Source organism: Salvelinus fontinalis, unplaced genomic scaffold (assembly GCF_029448725.1).
Source record: "Salvelinus fontinalis isolate EN_2023a unplaced genomic scaffold, ASM2944872v1 scaffold_0274, whole genome shotgun sequence".
Lineage (NCBI taxonomy): Eukaryota > Metazoa > Chordata > Actinopteri > Salmoniformes > Salmonidae > Salvelinus > Salvelinus fontinalis.
In genome coordinates, this window is record NW_026600483.1 from 192,773 (window position 1) to 210,532 (window position 17,760).

At 53.0% G+C, this 17,760-nt stretch overlaps 1 protein-coding gene across 1 annotated transcript in view; it reads right to left on the reverse strand.

Moving 5' to 3' along the window:
- LOC129845315 (serine/arginine repetitive matrix protein 2-like) overlaps positions 1–17,760 on the reverse strand; it is a 120,736-nt gene that overhangs the window by 79,383 nt on the left and 23,593 nt on the right. The window contains exons 2-3 of the mRNA XM_055913199.1: positions 7,587–7,656; positions 7,232–7,349 (exon numbers count right to left, since the gene is read on the reverse strand). Of these exons, the coding sequence (XP_055769174.1) occupies positions 7,232–7,349; positions 7,587–7,656 (188 nt within the window). The remainder of the gene's footprint in view (positions 1–7,231; positions 7,350–7,586; positions 7,657–17,760) is intronic.

Consider the following 17,760-nt stretch of genomic DNA (forward strand, 5'->3'; position numbering starts at 1 on the left):
AAGATCCCTAATTCCTCAGGCCTCATCCCCTGTTCAAGATCCCTCATTCCTCATTCCTCAGGCCTCATCCCCTGTTCAAGATCCCTGATTCCTCAGGCCTCATCCCCTGTTCAAGATCCCTCATTCCTCAGGCCTCATCCCCTGTTCAAGATCCCTCATTCCTCAGGCCTCATTCCCTGTTCAAGGTCCCTGATTCCTCAGGCCTCATCCCCTGTTCAAGATCCCTCATTCCTCAGGCCTCATCCCCTGTTCAAGATCCCTCATTCCTCATTCTTCAGGCCTCATCCCCTGTTCAAGATCCCTCATTCCTCATTCCTCAGGCCTCATCCCCTGTTTAAGATCCCTCATTCCTCAGGCCTCATCCCCTATTCAAGATCCCTCATTCCTCAGGCCTCATCCCCTGTTCAAGATCCCTCATTCCTCAGGCCTCATCCCCTGTTCAAGATCCCTCATTCCTCAAATCCTCAGGCCTCATCCCCTGTTCAAGATCCCTGATTCCTCAGGCCTCATTCCCTGTTCAATGTCCCTGATTCCTCAGGCCTCATCCCCTGTTCAAGATCCCTCATTCCTCAGGCCTCATCCCATATTCAAGATCCCTGATTCCTCAGGCCTCATCCCCTGTTCAAGATCCCTCATTCCTCAGGCCTCATCCCCTGTTCAAGATCCCTCATTCCTCATTCCTCAGGCCTCATCCCCTGTTCAAGATCCCTCATTCCTCATTCCTCAGGCCTCATACCCTGTTCAAGATCCCTCATTCCTCATTCCTCAGGCCTCATTCCCTGTTCAAGATCCCTCATTCCTCAGACATTGTCTCCTATTCAAGATCTCTGATTACATTTACATCTCTGATTCCTCAGGCCTCATTCCCTGTTCAAGATTCCTCATTCCTCAGGCCTCATCCCATGTTCAAGATCCCTCATTCTTCAGGCCTCATCCCCTGTTCAAGATCCCTCATTCCTCAGGCCTCATCCCCTGTTCAAGATCCCTCATTCCTCAGGCCTCATCCCCTATTCAAGTTCCCTCATTCCTCAGGCCTCATCCCCTGTTCAAGATCCCTCATTCCTCAGGCCTCATCCCCTGTTCAAGATCCCTCATTCCTCATTCCTCAGGCCTCATCCCCTTTTCAAGATCCCTCATTCCTCAGGCCTCATCCCCTGTTCAAGATCCCTGATTCCTCATTCTTCAGGCCTCATCCCCTGTTCAAGATCCCTCATTCCTCATTCCTCAGGCCTCATCCCCTGTTTAAGATCCCTCATTCCTCAGGCCTCATCCCCTATTCAAGATCCCTCATTCCTCAGGCCTCATCCCCTGTTCAAGATCCCTCATTCCTCAGGCCTCATCCCCTGTTCAAGATCCCTCATTCCTCAAATCCTCAGGCCTCATCCCCTGTTCAAGATCCCTGATTCCTCAGGCCTCATTCCCTGTTCAATGTCCCTGATTCCTCAGGCCTCATCCCCTGTTCAAGATCCCTCATTCCTCAGGCCTCATCCCATATTCAAGATCCCTGATTCCTCAGGCCTCATCCCCTGTTCAAGATCCCTCATTCCTCAGGCCTCATCCCCTGTTCAAGATCCCTCATTCCTCATTCCTCAGGCCTCATCCCCTGTTCAAGATCCCTCATTCCTCATTCCTCAGGCCTCATACCCTGTTCAAGATCCCTCATTCCTCATTCCTCAGGCCTCATTCCCTGTTCAAGATCCCTCATTCCTCAGGCATTGTCTCCTATTCAAGATCTCTGATTACATTTACATCTCTGATTCCTCAGGCCTCATTCCCTGTTCAAGATTCCTCATTCCTCAGGCCTCATCCCATGTTCAAGATCCCTCATTCTTCAGGCCTCATCCCCTGTTCAAGATCCCTCATTCCTCAGGCCTCATCCCCTGTTCAAGATCCCTCATTCCTCAGGCCTCATCCCCTATTCAAGATCCCTCATTCCTCAGGCCTCATCCCCTGTTCAAGATCCCTCATTCCTCAGGCCTCATCCCCTGTTCAAGATCCCTCATTTCTCATTTCTCAGGCCTCATCCCCTTTTCAAGATCCCTGATTCCTCAGGCCTCATCCCCTGTTCAAGATCCCTCATTTCTCAGGCCTCATACCCTGTTCAAGATCCCTCATTCCTCAGGCCTCATTCCCTGTTCAAGATCCCCCATTCCTCAGGCTTCATCCCCTGTTCAAGATCCCTCATTCCTCAGGCCTCATCCCCTGTTTAAGATCCCTCAATCCTCAGGCCTCATCCCCTATTCAAGATCCCTCATTCCTCAGGCCTCATCCCCTGTTCAAGATCCCTCATTCCTCAGGCCTCATCCCCTGTTTAAGATCCCTCATTCCTCAGGCCTCATCCCCTATTCAAGATCCCTCATTCCTCAGGCCTCATCCCCTGTTCAAGATCCCTCATTCCTCATTCCTCAGGCCTCATCCCCTGTTCAAGATCCCTGATTCCTCAGGCCTCATCCCCTGTTCAAGATCCCTCATTTCTCAGGCCTCATCCCCTGTTCAAGATCCCTCATTCCTCAGGCCTCATTCCCTGTTCAAGATCCCTGATTCCTCAGGCCTCATCCCCTGTTCAAGATCCCTCATTCCTCAGGCCTCATCCCCTGTTCAAGATCCCTCATTCCTCATTCCTCAGGTCTCACCCGCTGTTCAAGATCCCTCATTCCTCATTCCTCAGGCCTCATCCCCTGTTCAAGATCCATCATTCCTCATTCCTCAGGCCTCATTCCCTGTTCAAGACCCCTGATTCCTCAGGCCTCATTCCCTGTTCAAGATCCCTCATTCCTCAGACCTCATCCCCTGTTCAAGATCTCTGATTCCTCAGGCCTCATTCCCTGTTCAAGATTCCTCAGGCCTCATCCCAAGTTCAAGATCCCCCATTCCTCAGGCCTCATTCCCTGTTCAAGATCCCTCATTCCTCAGGCCTCATTCCCTGTTCAAGATCCCTCATTCCTCAGGCCTCATCCCCTGTTCAAGATCCCTCATTCCTCAGGCCTCATCCCCTATTCAAGATCCCTAATTCCTCAGGCCTCATCCCCTGTTCAAGATCCCTCATTCCTCAGGCCTCATCCCTGTTCAAGATCCCTCATTCCTCATTCCTCAGGCCTCATACCCTGTTTAAGATCCCTCATTCCTCAGGCTTCATCCCCTGTTCAAGATCCCTCATTCCTCAGGCCTCATCCCGTGTTCAAGATCCCTCATTCCTCAGGCCTCATCCCCTGTTCAAGATCCCTCATTCCTCATTCCACAGGCCTCATCCCCTGTTCAAGATCCCTGATTCCTCAGGCCTCATCCCCTGTTCAAGATCCCTCATTCCTCAGGCCTCATCCCCTGTTCAAGATCCCTCATTCCTCATTCCTCAGGCCTCATCCCCTTTTCAAGATCCCTGATTCCTCAGGCCTCATCCCCTGTTCAAGATCCCTAATTTCTCAGGCCTCATACCCTGTTCAAGATCCCTCATTCCTCAGGCCTCATTCCCTGTTCAAGATCCCTCATTCCTCAGGCTTCATCCCCTGTTCAAGATCCCTCATTCCTCAGGCCTCATCCCCTGTTTAAGATCCCTCAATCCTCAGGCCTCATCCCCTATTCAAGATCCCTCATTCCTCAGGCCTCATCCCCTATTCAAGATCCCTCATTCCTCAGGCCTCATCCCCTGTTCAAGATCCCTCATTCCTCATTCCTCAGGCCTCATCCCCTGTTCAAGATCCCTGATTCCTCAGGCCTCATCCCCTTTTCAAGATCCCTCATTTCTCAGGCCTCATCCCCTGTTCAAGATCCCTCATTCCTCAGGCCTCATTCCCTGTTCAAGATCCCTGATTCCTCAGGCCTCATCCCCTGTTCAAGATCCCTCATTCCTCAGGCCTCATCCCCTGTTCAAGATCCCTCATTCCTCATTCCTCAGGTCTCACCCGCTGTTCAAGATCCCTCATTCCTCATTCCTCAGGCCTCATCCCCTGTTCAAGATCCATCATTCCTCATTCCTCAGGCCTCATTCCCTGTTCAAGACCCCTGATTCCTCAGGCCTCAATTCCTGTTCAAGATCCCTCATTCCTCAGACCTCATCCCCTGTTCAAGATCTCTGATTCCTCAGGCCTCATTCCCTGTTCAAGATTCCTCAGGCCTCATTCCAAGTTCAAGATCCCCCATTCCTCATTCCTCATTCCCTGTTCAAGATCCCTCATTCCTCAGGCCTCATTCCCTGTTCAAGATCCCTCATTCCTCAGGCCTCATCCCCTGTTCAAGATCCCTCATTCCTCAGGCCTCATCCCCTATTCAAGATCCCTGATTCCTCAGGCCTCATCCCCTGTTCAAGATCCCTCATTCCTCAGGCCTCATCCCTGTTCAAGATCCCTCATTCCTCATTCCTCAGGCCTCATACCCTGTTTAAGATCCCTCATTCCTCAGGCTTCATCCCCTATTCAAGATCCCTCATTCCTCAGACCTCATCCCCTGTTCAAGATCCCTCATTCCTCAGGCCTCATCCCCTGTTCAAGATCCCTCATTCCTCATTCCTCAGGCCTCATCCCCTGTTCAAGATCCCTGATTCCTCAGGCCTCATCCCCTGTTCAAGATCCCTCATTCCTCAGGCCTCATCCCCTGTTCAAGATCCCTCATTCCTCAGGCCTCATTCCCTGTTCAAGGTCCCTGATTCCTCAGGCCTCATCCCCTGTTCAAGATCCCTCATTCCTCAGGCCTCATCCCCTGTTCAAGATCCCTCATTCCTCATTCTTCAGGCCTCATCCCCTGTTCAAGATCCCTCATTCCTCATTCCTCAGGCCTCATCCCCTGTTTAAGATCCCTCATTCCTCAGGCCTCATCCCCTATTCAAGATCCCTCATTCCTCAGGCCTCATCCCCTGTTCAAGATCCCTCATTCCTCAGGCCTCATCCCCTGTTCAAGATCCCTCATTCCTCATTCCTCAGGCCTCATCCCCTGTTCAAGATCCCTGATTCCTCAGGCCTCATTCCCTGTTCAATGTCCCTGATTCCTCAGGCCTCATCCCCTGTTCAAGATCCCTCATTCCTCAGGCCTCATCCCCTGTTCAAGATCCCTCATTCCTCAGGCCTCATCCCCTGTTCAAGATCCCTCATTCCTCAGGCCTCATTCCCTGTTCAAGGTCCCTGAATCCTCAGGCCTCATCCCCTGTTCAAGATCCCTCATTCCTCATTCCTCAGGCCTCATCCCCTGTTCAAGATCCCTGATTCCTCAGGCCTCATCCCCTGTTCAAGATCCCTCATTCCTCAGGCCTCATTCCCTGTTCAAGATCCCTCATTCCTCAGGCCTCATTCCCTGTTCAAGGTCCCTGATTCCTCAGGCCTCATCCCCTGTTCAAGATCCCTCATTCCTCAGGCCTCATCCCCTGTTCAAGATCCCTCATTCCTCATTCTTCAGGCCTCATCCCCTGTTCAAGATCCCTCATTCCTCATTCCTCAGGCCTCATCCCCTGTTTAAGATCCCTCATTCCTCAGGCCTCATCCCCTATTCAAGATCCCTCATTCCTCAGGCCTCATCCCCTGTTCAAGATCCCTCATTCCTCAGGCCTCATCCCCTGTTCAAGATCCCTCATTCCTCATTCCTCAGGCCTCATCCCCTGTTCAAGATCCCTGATTCCTCAGGCCTCATTCCCTGTTCAATGTCCCTGATTCCTTAGTTCTCATCCCCTGTTCAAGATCCCTCATTCCTCAGGCCTCATCCCCTGTTCAAGATCCCTCATTCCTCATTCTTCAGGCCTCATCCCCTGTTCAAGATCCCTCATTCCTCATTCCTCAGGCCTCATCCCCTGTTTAAGATCCCTCATTCCTCAGGCCTCATCCCCTATTCAAGATCCCTCATTCCTCAGGCCTCATCCCCTGTTCAAGATCCCTCATTCCTCAGGCCTCATCCCCTGTTCAAGATCCCTCATTCCTCATTCCTCAGGCCTCATCCCCTGTTCAAGATCCCTGATTCCTCAGGCCTCATCCCCTGTTCAAGATCCCTCATTCCTCAGGCCTCATCCCCTGTTCAAGATCCCTCATTCCTCAGGCCTCATTCCCTGTTCAAGGTCCCTGAATCCTCAGGCCTCATCCCCTGTTCAAGATCCCCCATTCCTCATTCCTCAGGCCTCATCCCCTGTTCAAGATCCCTCATTCCTCAGGCCTCATCCCCTGTTCAAGATCCCTCATTCCTCAGGTCTCATTCCCTGTTCAAGACCCCTGATTCCTCAGGCCTCATCCCCTGTTCAAGATTCCTCATTCCTCAGGCCTCATTCCCTGTTCAAGATCCCTCATTCCTCAGACCTCATCCCCTGTTCAAGATCTCTGATTCCTCAGGCCTCATTCCCTGTTCAAGATTCCTCAGGCCTCATCCCATGTTCAAGATCCCCCATTCCTCATTCCTCATTCCCTGTTCAAGATCCCTTATTCCTCAGGCCTCATTCCCTGTTCAAGATTCCTCATTCCTCAGGCCTCATTCCCTGTTCAAGATCCCTCATTCCTCAGGCCTCATTCCCTGTTCAAGATCCCTCATTCCTCAGGCCTCATTCCCTGTTCAAGATCCCTCATTCCTCAGGCCTCATCCCCTGTTCAGGGTCCCTCACTCCTATGATCCCCAGTTCATCTCAGCATAGCATTTTCCCATTCCCAACAAGTCATCACCATCTCAGTACCCCACCATATTCCCTCAGCCAGTCCCAATTCATTCCCTCCCCCTTCCCCTTGGCCCTAACCCTCCAGTATTTTCAGATCTGTAAGGTGGAAGCAATATGGTGGAAGCTCTACCACAGAACTGCTGATACCTATCCAGACCTTACAGATCTGTAAACATCAAATGGTTAGGACCAAGGGGTAGGTGTAGGGAGCGTCTTGCCTTACCCTTTGCCCTTTGACCTCCATCTTCCCCTTTCTCCTCCCCTCTCCTTTTTACCCCCAACTCACCTTAAACCTTCCCCAAGTCTCCCCTCACTCTCTACATCCTTCCCCTTCCTCTTTCCCTCCTCCTCCCTTGTCCTCACCGTCTCCCTTCCTCCTCCTGTCCTCCCTTATCCTCCCTATCTCCCGGCCTCCTTCCTCCTCCTCCCCTCCCTCCCTTTCCTCACCGTCTCCCTCACTCCTTCTTCCTCTCATCCTCCCTTGTCCTCGCCGTTTCCCTCCTTCCTCCTCCCTCCCTTGTCCTCAATGTTTCCCTCCCTCCTTTCTCCTCCCGTCCCCCCTTGTCCTCACCATCTCCCTCCCTCCTTCCTCCTCCCCTCCTCCCCTGTCCTCACCGTCTCCCACCAGCTGCAGCAGGGCCAGGTCGAGGGGGCGTTTCCAGCGGGAGTTCTTGTGCAGGGCGATACCGTAGCCTGTGGTGGCAAATACCTTCCCAGAGCCTATGGTCATCACCTTTGACAAGCAAACATCAATCAATCAATCAATCAAGCAAGCAACTACTCACTCACTCAATCACTCACTCCCTCACTCACCCAACCAATCAACCAAGCAATACATCACATTTTGTATTGCTATTTTCACAAATGCAATTTTCACAAAGTGACAGCAATCCACTATCTAGCTGACAAAAAAACACAATAAAGGAGTAAATGGATAGAAAACATCAAGTCAAACTTGTCTGGTCATCACCTTACAACCCTCGTCTTTCCTGGCCATGTAGTTCAACACAGCTGCATCGTAGATAAAGGCATCCAACTTCCTGTAGAGAGAGCGGGGGAGTTAAAGAGTTAATAGAACAGGGGGATGGGGTAGAGAAAGAGAAAGGGCAAGAGTTGAGAGAGTGAGAGAGATCTGAAGTTAGAACGAGAGAGAAAGGGAAGAGTTGAGAGAGTGAGAGAGATCTGAAGTTAGAACGGGAGAGAGGGAGGAGAGAGAAAGGGAAGTTGAGAGAGTGAGAGAGATCTGAAGTTAGAACGGGAGAGAGGGAGGAGAGAGAAAGGGAAGAGTTGAGAGAGTGAGAGAGATCTGAAGTTAGAACGAGAGAGAGGGAGGAGAGAGAAAGGGAAGAGTTGAGAGAGTGAGAGAGATCTGAAGTTAGAACGGGAGAGAGGGAGGAGAGAGATAGGGAGAACGTGCCAAAGAGAGTGAAAAGTGAAGAGAGTGAAAGAGAGAGGGGATGGAAGGTGGAGAGAGAAGGATTTATACAGTACTGTGAGAAAAGAGATGGGAGGAAAGAGAGAGGGAAAGAAGATTTACACACTTCAGGGGCAAAAGACACATGGGGAGAGAGATAGAGAGTGATGAGGATTATAAAGTTTAAGAACAAACACACCGAGAGAACACACAGGGGAGGAAATAACCAGAGAGAGAGAGAGGGTGGGTGGGTGGGTGGGTGGGAGGGTGGGAGGGCATATATTAAAGAAAGGAAAGGAAAAAATGATGGAGAGATAAAGAGAGGCTGAGGTGGAGCGAAAGAGAGAGAGAGAAGAGGGGTGAGAGAGGAAGACAGAGGGAGCGACAGAGAGCATCTCATTCCCAGCACATTAACAGTGTTCTATAAATGGGGTGGCGAGGCAATCGGGGAGAGATGATGACAGGAGCTTAGTGACAGTAAACTGTAAGGATTATATAACCCAGCAGACATATGATGCAGATTTAACAAGAGAAGAAGAGAGGAGGAGGGAAAGAGGAGAGGTATGCAGAGAGAGGAGAGGAGAGGGTAGAGGAGAGATATGCAGAGAGAAGGAGAGGAGAGGGTAGAGGAGAGGAATGCAGAGAGAGGAGAGGAGAGGGTAGAGGAGAGGAGAGGGATGTAGAGAGAAGGCGAGGAGAGGGTAGAGGAGAGGTATGCAGAGAGAGGAGAGGAGAGGGTAGAGGAGAGAAATGCAGAGAGAAGGAGAGGAGAGGGTAGAGGAGAGATATGCAGAGAGAGGAGAGGAGAGGGTAGAGGAGAGGAATGCAGAGAGAAGGAGAGGAGAGGGTAGAGGAGAGGTATGCAGAGAGAGGAGAGGAGAGGGTAGAGGAGAGGAATGCAGAGAGAAGGAGAGGAGAGGGTAGAGGAGAGGAGAGGGATGTAGAGAGAAGGAGAGGAGAGGGTAGGGGAGAGGAATGCAGAGAGAGGAGAGGAGAGGGTAGAGGAGAGGGATGTAGAGAGAAGGAGAGGAGAGGGTAGAGGAGAGGTATGCAGAGACAATGAGAGGAGAGGGTAGAGGAGAGCTATGCAGAGAGAATGAGAGGAGAGTGTAGAGGAGAGGAGAGGGATGTAGAGAGAAGGACCGGAGATGGTAGAGGAGAGGTATGCAGAGAGAATTAGAGGAGAGGGTAGAGGAGATGGATGTAGAGAGAAGGACAGGAGAGGGTAGAGGAGAGGGATGTAGAGAGAAGGAGAGGAGAGGGTAGAGGAGAGGTATGCAAAGAGAATGAGAGGAGAGGGTAGAGGAGAGGAGAGGGATGTAGAGAGAAGGACAGGAGATGGTAGAGGAGAGGTATGCAGAGAGGAGAGGAGAGGGTAAAGGAGATGGATGTAGAGAGAAGGACAGGAGAGGGTAGAGGAGAGGGATGTAGAGAGAGGGAGAGGAGAGGGTAGAGGAAAGGGATGCAGAGAGACGGAGAGGAGAGGGTAGAGGAGAGGAGAGGGATGTAGAGAGAAGGAGAGGAGAGGGTAGAGGAGAGGTATGCAGAGAGGAGAGGAGAGGGTAGAGGAGAGGGATGCAGAGAGAAGGACAGGAGATGGTAGAGGAGAGGGATGTAGAGAGAAGGAGAGAGTAGAGCAGAGGGATGGAAAGAGGAGAGGAGAGGGCAGAGGAGAGGAGAGGGATGTAGAGAGAAGGAGAGGAGAGGGTAGAGGAGAGGGATGGAGAGAGGAGAGGAGAGGGTAGAGGAGAGGAGAGGGTAGAGCAGAGGGATGGAGAGAGGAGAGGAGAGGGTAGAGCAGAGGGATGGAGAGAGGAGAGGAGAGGGTAGAGGAGAGGGATGGAGAGAGGAGAGGGTAGAGGAGAGGAGAGGGATGCAGAGAGAAGGAGAGGAGAGGGTAGAGGAGATGGATGGAAAGAGAAAGACAGGAGAGGGTAGAGGAGAGGGATGGAGAGAAGAGAGGAGAGGGTAGAGGAGAGGGATGTAGAGAGAAGGACAGGAGAGGGTAGAGGAGAGGGATGGAGAGAGGAGAGGGTAGAGGAGAGGGATGGAGAGAGGAGAGGAGAGGGTAGAGGAGAGGGATGCAGAGAGGAGAGGAGAGGGTAGAGGAGAGGAGAGGGTAGAGCAGAGGGATGGAGAGAGGAGAGGAGAGGGTAGAGGAGAGGGATGCAGAGAGAAGGAGAGGAGAGGGTAGAGGAGATAGATGGAGAGAGGAGAGGAGAGGGTAGAGGAGAGGAGAGGGTAGAGCAGAGGGATGGAGAGAGGAGAGGAGAGGGTAGAGGAGAGGGATGTAGAGAGAAGGAGAGGATAGGGTAGAGGAGAGGGATGGAGAGAGGAGAGGAGAGGGTAGAGGAGAGGTATGCAGAGAGAAGGAGAGGAGAGGGTAGAGGAGAGGAATGCAGAGAGAGGAGAGGAGAGGGTAGAGGAGAGGAGAGGGATGTAGAGAGAAGGAGAGGAGAGGGTAGAGGAGAGGTATGCAGAGAGAGGAGAGGAGAGGGTAGAGGAGAGAAATGCAGAGAGAAGGAGAGGAGAGGGTAGAGGAGAGATATGCAGAGAGAGGAGAGGAGAGGGTAGAGGAGAGGAATGCAGAGAGAAGGAGAGGAGAGGATAGATGAGAGGTATGCAGAGAGAGGAGAGGAGAGGGTAGAGGAGAGGAATGCAGAGAGCAGGAGAGGAGAGGGTAGAGGAGAGGTATGCAGAGAGAATGAGAGGAGAGGGTAGAGGAGAGGTATGCAGAGAGAATGAGAGGAGAGGGTAGAGGAGAGGTATGCAGAGAGAATGAGAGGAGAGTGTAGAGGAGAGGAGAGGGATGTAGAGAGAAGGAGAGGAGAGGGTAGAGGAGAGGAATGCAGAGAGAGGAGAGGAGAGGGTAGAGGAGAGGGATGTAGAGAGAAGGAGAGGAGAGGGTAGAGGAGAGGTATGCAGAGAGAATGAGAGGAGAGGGTAGAGGAGAGGTATGCAGAGAGAATGAGAGGAGAGTGTAGAGGAGAGGAGAGGGATGTAGAGAGAAGGACCGGAGATGGTAGAGGAGAGGTATGCAGAGAGAATGAGAGGAGAGGGTAGAGGAGATGGATGTAGAGAGAAGGACAGGAGAGGGTAGAGGAGAGGGATGTAGAGAGAAGGAGAGGAGAGGGTAGAGGAGAGGTATGCAAAGAGAATGAGAGGAGAGGGTAGAGGAGAGGAGAGGGATGTAGAGAGAAGGACAGGAGATGGTAGAGGAGAGGTATGCAGAGAGGAGAGGAGAGGGTAAAGGAGATGGATGTAGAGAGAAGGACAGGAGAGGGTAGAGGAGAGGGATGTAGAGAGAGGGAGAGGAGAGGGTAGAGGAAAGGGATGCAGAGAGACGGAGAGGAGAGGGTAGAGGAGAGGAGAGGGATGTAGAGAGAAGGAGAGGAGAGGGTAGAGGAGAGGGATGGAGAGAGGAGAGGAGAGGGTAGAGGAGAGGAGTGGGTAGAGCAGAGGGATGGAGAGAGGAGAGGGTAGAGCAGAGGGATGGAGAGAGGAGAGGAGAGGGTAGAGGAGAGGGATGGAGAGAGGAGAGGGTAGAGGAGAGGAGAGGGATGCAGAGAGAAGGAGAGGAGAGGGTAGAGGAGATGGATGGAAAGAGAAAGACATTAGAGGGTAGAGGAGAGGGATGGAGAGAGGAGAGGAGAGGGTAGAGGAGAGGGTTGTAGAGACGAGGACAGGAGAAGGTAGAGGAGAGGGATGGAGAGAGGAGAGGGTAGAGGAGAGGGATGGAGAGAGGAGAGGAGAGGGTAGAGGAGAGGGATGGAGAGAGGAGAGGGTAGAGGAGAGGGATGGAGAGAGGAGAGGAGAGGGTAGAGGAGAGGGATGCAGAGAGGAGAGGAGAGGGTAGAGGAGAGGAGAGGGTAGAGCAGAGGGATGGAGAGAGGAGAGGAGAGGGTAGAGGAGAGGGATGCAGAGAGAAGGAGAGGAGAGGGTAGAGGAGATAGATGGAGAGAGGAGAGGAGAGGGTAGAGGAGAGGAGAGGGTAGAGCAGAGGGATGGAGAGAGGAGAGGAGAGGGTAGAGGAGAGGGATGTAGAGAGAAGGAGAGGAGAGGGTAGAGGAGAGGGATGGAGAGAGGAGAGGAGAGGGTAGAGGAGAGGTATGCAGAGAGAAGGAGAGGAGAGGGTAGAGGAGAGGAATGCAGAGAGAGGAGAGGAGAGGGTAGAGGAGAGGAGAGGGATGTAGAGAGAAGGAGAGGAGAGGGTAGAGGAGAGGTATGCAGAGAGAGGAGAGGAGAGGGTAGAGGAGAGAAATGCAGAGAGAAGGAGAGGAGAGGGTAGAGGAGAGATTTGCAGAGAGAGGAGAGGAGAGGGTAGAGGAGAGGAATGCAGAGAGAAGGAGAGTAGAGGATAGATGAGAGGTATGCAGAGAGAGGAGAGGAGAGGGTAGAGGAGAGGAATGCAGAGAGAAGGAGAGGAGAGGGTAGACGAGAGGAGAGGGATGTAGAGAGAAGGAGAGGAGAGGGTAGAGGAGAGGAATGCAGAGAGAGGAGAGGAGAGGGTAGAGGAGAGGGATGTAGACAGAAGGAGAGGAGAGGGTAGAGGAGAGGTATGCAGAGAGAATGAGAGGAGAGGGTAGAGGAGAGGTATGCAGAGAGAATGAGAGGAGAGTGTAGAGGAGAGGAGAGGGATGTAGAGAGAAGGACCGGAGATGGTAGAGGAGAGGTATGCAGAGAGAATGAAAGGAGAGGGTAGAGGAGATGGATGTAGAGAGAAGGACAGGAGAGGGTAGAGGAGAGGGATGTAGAGAGAAGGAGAGGAGAGGGTAGAGGAGAGGTATGCAAAGAGAATGAGAGGAGAGGGTAGAGGAGAGGAGAGGGATGTAGAGAGAAGGACAGGAGATGGTAGAGGAGAGGTATGCAGAGAGGAGAGGAGAGGGTAAAGGAGATGGATGTAGAGAGAAGGACAGGAGAGGGTAGAGGAGAGGGATGTAGAGAGAGGGAGAGGAGAGGGTAGAGGAAAGGGATGCAGAGAGACGGAGAGGAGAGGGTAGAGGAGAGGAGAGGGATGTAGAGAGAAGGAGAGGAGAGGGTAGAGGAGAGGTATGCAGAGAGGAGAGGAGAGGGTAGAGGAGAGGGATGCAGAGAGAAGGACAGGAGATGGTAGAGGAGAGGGATGTAGAGAGAAGGAGAGAGTAGAGCAGAGGGATGGAAAGAGGAGAGGAGAGGGCAGAGGAGAGGAGAGGGATGTAGAGAGAAGGAGAGGAGAGGGTAGAGGAGAGGGATGGAGAGAGGAGAGGAGAGGGTAGAGGAGAGGAGAGGGTAGAGCAGAGGGATGGAGAGAGGAGAGGAGAGGGTAGAGCAGAGGGATGGAGAGAGGAGAGGAGAGGGTAGAGGAGAGGGATGGAGAGAGGAGAGGGTAGTGGAGAGGAGAGGGATGCAGAGAGAAGGAGAGGAGAGGGTAGAGGAGATGGATGGAAAGAGAAAGACAGGAGAGGGTAGAGGAGAGGGATGGAGAGAAGAGAGGAGAGGGTAGAGGAGAGGGATGTAGAGAGAAGGACAGGAGAGGGTAGAGGAGAGGGATGGAGAGAGGAGAGGGTAGAGGAGAGGAGAGGGATGTAGAGAGAAGGAGAGGAGAGGGTAGAGGAGAGGTATGCAGAGAGAAGGAGAGGAGAGGGTAGAGGAGAGATATGCAGAGAGAGGAGAGGAGAGGGTAGAGGAGAGGAATGCAGAGAGAAGGAGAGGAGAGGATAGATGAGAGGTATGCAGAGAGAGGAGAGGAGAGGGTAGAGGAGAGGAATGCAGAGAGAAGGAGAGGAGAGGGTAGAGGAGAGGAGAGGGATGTAGAGAGAAGGAGAGGAGAGGGTAGAGGAGAGGAATGCAGAGAGAGGAGAGGAGAGGGTAGAGGAGAGGGATGTAGAGAGAAGGAGAGGAGAGGGTAGAGGAGAGGTATGCAGAGAGAAGGAGAGGAGAGGGTAGAGGAGAGGTATGCAGAGAGAATGAGAGGAGAGTGTAGAGGAGAGGAGAGGGATGTAGAGAGAAGGACCGGAGATGGTAGAGGAGAGGTATGCAGAGAGAATGAGAGGAGAGGGTAGAGGAGATGGATGTAGAGAGAAGGACAGGAGAGGGTAGAGGAGAGGGATGTAGAGAGAAGGAGAGGAGAGGGTAGAGGAGAGGTATGCAAAGAGAATGAGAGGAGAGGGTAGAGGAGAGGAGAGGGATGTAGAGAGAAGGACAGGAGATGGTAGAGGAGAGGTATGCAGAGAGGAGAGGAGAGGGTAAAGGAGATGGATGTAGAGAGAAGGACAGGAGAGGGTAGAGGAGAGGGATGTAGAGAGAGGGAGAGGAGAGGGTAGAGGAAAGGGATGCAGAGAGACGGAGAGGAGAGGGTAGAGGAGAGGAGAGGGATGTAGAGAGAAGGAGAGGAGAGGGTAGAGGAGAGGGATGGAGAGAGGAGAGGAGAGGGTAGAGGAGAGGAGTGGGTAGAGCAGAGGGATGGAGAGAGGAGAGGGTAGAGCAGAGGGATGGAGAGAGGAGAGGAGAGGGTAGAGGAGAGGGATGGAGAGAGGAGAGGGTAGAGGAGAGGAGAGGGATGCAGAGAGAAGGAGAGGAGAGGGTAGAGGAGATGGATGGAAAGAGAAAGACATTAGAGGGTAGAGGAGAGGGATGGAGAGAGGAGAGGAGAGGGTAGAGGAGAGGGATGTAGAGACGAGGACAGGAGAAGGTAGAGGAGAGGGATGGAGAGAGGAGAGGGTAGAGGAGAGGGATGGAGAGAGGAGAGGAGAGGGTAGAGGAGAGGGATGCAGAGAGGAGAGGAGAGGGTAGAGGAGAGGAGAGGGTAGAGCAGAGGGATGGAGAGAGGAGAGGAGAGGGTAGAGGAGAGGGATGCAGAGAGAAGGAGAGGAGAGGGTAGAGGAGATAGATGGAGAGAGGAGAGGAGAGGGTAGAGGAGAGGAGATGGTAGAGCAGAGGGATGGAGAGAGGAGAGGAGAGGGTAGAGGAGAGGGATGTAGAGAGAAGGAGAGAAGAGGGTAGAGGAGAGGGATGGAGAGAGGAGAGGAGAGGGTAGAGGAGAGGTATGCAGAGAGAAGGAGAGGAGAGGGTAGAGGAGAGGAATGCAGAGAGAGGAGAGGAGAGGGTAGAGGAGAGGAGAGGGATGTAGAGAGAAGGAGAGGAGAGGGTAGAGGAGAGGTATGCAGAGAGAGGAGAGGAGAGGGTAGAGGAGAGGAATGCAGAGAGAAGGAGAGAAGAGGATAGATGAGAGGTATGCAGAGAGAGGAGAGGAGAGGGTAGAGGAGAGGAATGCAGAGAGAAGGAGAGGAGAGGGTAGACGAGAGGAGAGGGATGTAGAGAGAAGGAGAGGAGAGGGTAGAGGAGAGGAATGCAGAGAGAGGAGAGGAGAGGGTAGAGGAGAGGGATGTAGAGAGAAGGAGAGGAGAGGGTAGAGGAGAGGTATGCAGAGAGAATGAGAGGAGAGGGTAGAGGAGAGGTATGCAGAGAGAATGAGAGGAGAGTGTAGAGGAGAGGAGAGGGATGTAGAGAGAAGGACCGGAGATGGTAGAGGAGAGGTATGCAGAGAGAATGAAAGGAGAGGGTAGAGGAGATGGATGTAGAGAGAAGGACAGGAGAGGGTAGAGGAGAGGGATGTAGAGAGAAGGAGAGGAGAGGGTAGAGGAGAGGTATGCAAAGAGAATGAGAGGAGAGGGTAGAGGAGAGGAGAGGGATGTAGAGAGAAGGACAGGAGATGGTAGAGGAGAGGTATGCAGAGAGGAGAGGAGAGGGTAAAGGAGATGGATGTAGAGAGAAGGACAGGAGAGGGTAGAGGAGAGGGATGTAGAGAGAGGGAGAGGAGAGGGTAGAGGAAAGGGATGCAGAGAGACGGAGAGGAGAGGGTAGAGGAGAGGAGAGGGATGTAGAGAGAAGGAGAGGAGAGGGTAGAGGAGAGGTATGCAGAGAGGAGAGGAGAGGGTAGAGGAGAGGGATGCAGAGAGAAGGACAGGAGATGGTAGAGGAGAGGGATGTAGAGAGAAGGAGAGAGTAGAGCAGAGGGATGGAAAGAGGAGAGGAGAGGGCAGAGGAGAGGAGAGGGATGTAGAGAGAAGGAGAGGAGAGGGTAGAGGAGAGGGATGGAGAGAGGAGAGGAGAGGGTAGAGGAGAGGAGAGGGTAGAGCAGAGGGATGGAGAGAGGAGAGGAGAGGGTAGAGCAGAGGGATGGAGAGAGGAGAGGAGAGGGTAGAGGAGAGGGATGGAGAGAGAAGAGGGTAGAGGAGAGGAGAGGGATGCAGAGAGAAGGAGAGGAGAGGGTAGAGGAGATGGATGGAAAGAGAAAGACAGGAGAGGGTAGAGGAGAGGGATGGAGAGAGGAGAGGAGAGGGTAGAGGAGAGGGATGTAGAGACGAGGACAGGAGAAGGTAGAGGAGAGGGATGGAGAGAGGAGAGGGTAGAGGAGAGGGATGGAGAGAGGAGAGGAGAGGGTAGAGGAGAGGGATGCAGAGAGGAGAGGAGAGGGTAGAGGAGAGGAGAGGGTAGAGCAGAGGGATGGAGAGAGGAGAGGAGAGGGTAGAGGAGAGGGATGCAGAGAGAAGGAGAGGAGAGGGTAGAGGAGATAGATGGAGAGAGGAGAGGAGAGGGTAGAGGAGAGGAGAGGGTGGAGCAGAGGGATGGAGAGAGGAGAGGAGAGGGTAGAGGAGAGGGATGTAGAGAGAAGGAGAGGAGAGGGTAGAGGAGAGGGATGGAGAGAGGAGAGGAGAGGGTAGAGGAGAGGTATGCAGAGAGAAGGAGAGGAGAGGGTAGAGGAGAGGAGAGGGTAGAGCAGAGGGATGGAGAGAGGAGAGGAGAGGGTAGAGGAGAGGGATGCAGAGAGAAGGAGAGGAGAGGGTAGAGGAGATAGATGGAGAGAGGAGAGGAGAGGGTAGAGGAGAGGAGAGGGTAGAGCAGAGGGATGGAGAGAGGAGAGGAGAGGGTAGAGGAGAGGGATGTAGAGAGAAGGAGAGGAGAGGGTAGAGGAGAGGGATGGAGAGAGGAGAGGAGAGGGTAGAGGAGAGGTATGCAGAGAGAAGGAGAGGAGAGGGTAGAGGAGAGGAATGCAGAGAGAGGAGAGGAGAGGGTAGAGGAGAGGAGAGGGATGTAGAGAGAAGGAGAGGAGAGGGTAGAGGAGAGGTATGCAGAGAGAGGAGAGGAGAGGGTAGAGGAGAGAAATGCAGAGAGAAGGAGAGGAGAGGGTAGAGGAGAGATATGCAGAGAGAGGAGAGGAGAGGGTAGAGGAGGGGAATGCAGAGAGAAGGAGAGGAGAGGATAGATGAGAGGTATGCAGAGAGAGGAGAGGAGAGGGTAGAGGAGAGGAATGCAGAGAGAAGGAGAGGAGAGGGTAGAGGAGAGGAGAGGGATGTAGAGAGAAGGAGAGGAGAGGGTAGAGGAGAGGTATGCAGAGAGGAGAGGAGAGGGTAAAGGAGATGGATGTAGAGAGAAGGACAGGAGAGGGTAGAGGAGAGGGATGTAGAGAGAGGGAGAGGAGAGGGTAGAGGAAAGGGATGCAGAGAGACGGAGAGGAGAGGGTAGAGGAGAGGAGAGGGATGTAGAGAGAAGGAGAGGAGAGGGTAGAGGAGAGGTATGCAGAGAGGAGAGGAGAGGGTAGAGGAGAGGGATGCAGAGAGAAGGACAGGAGATGGTAGAGGAGAGGGATGTAGAGAGAAGGAGAGAGTAGAGCAGAGGGATGGAAAGAGGAGAGGAGAGGGCAGAGGAGAGGAGAGGGATGTAGAGAGAAGGAGAGGAGAGGGTAGAGGAG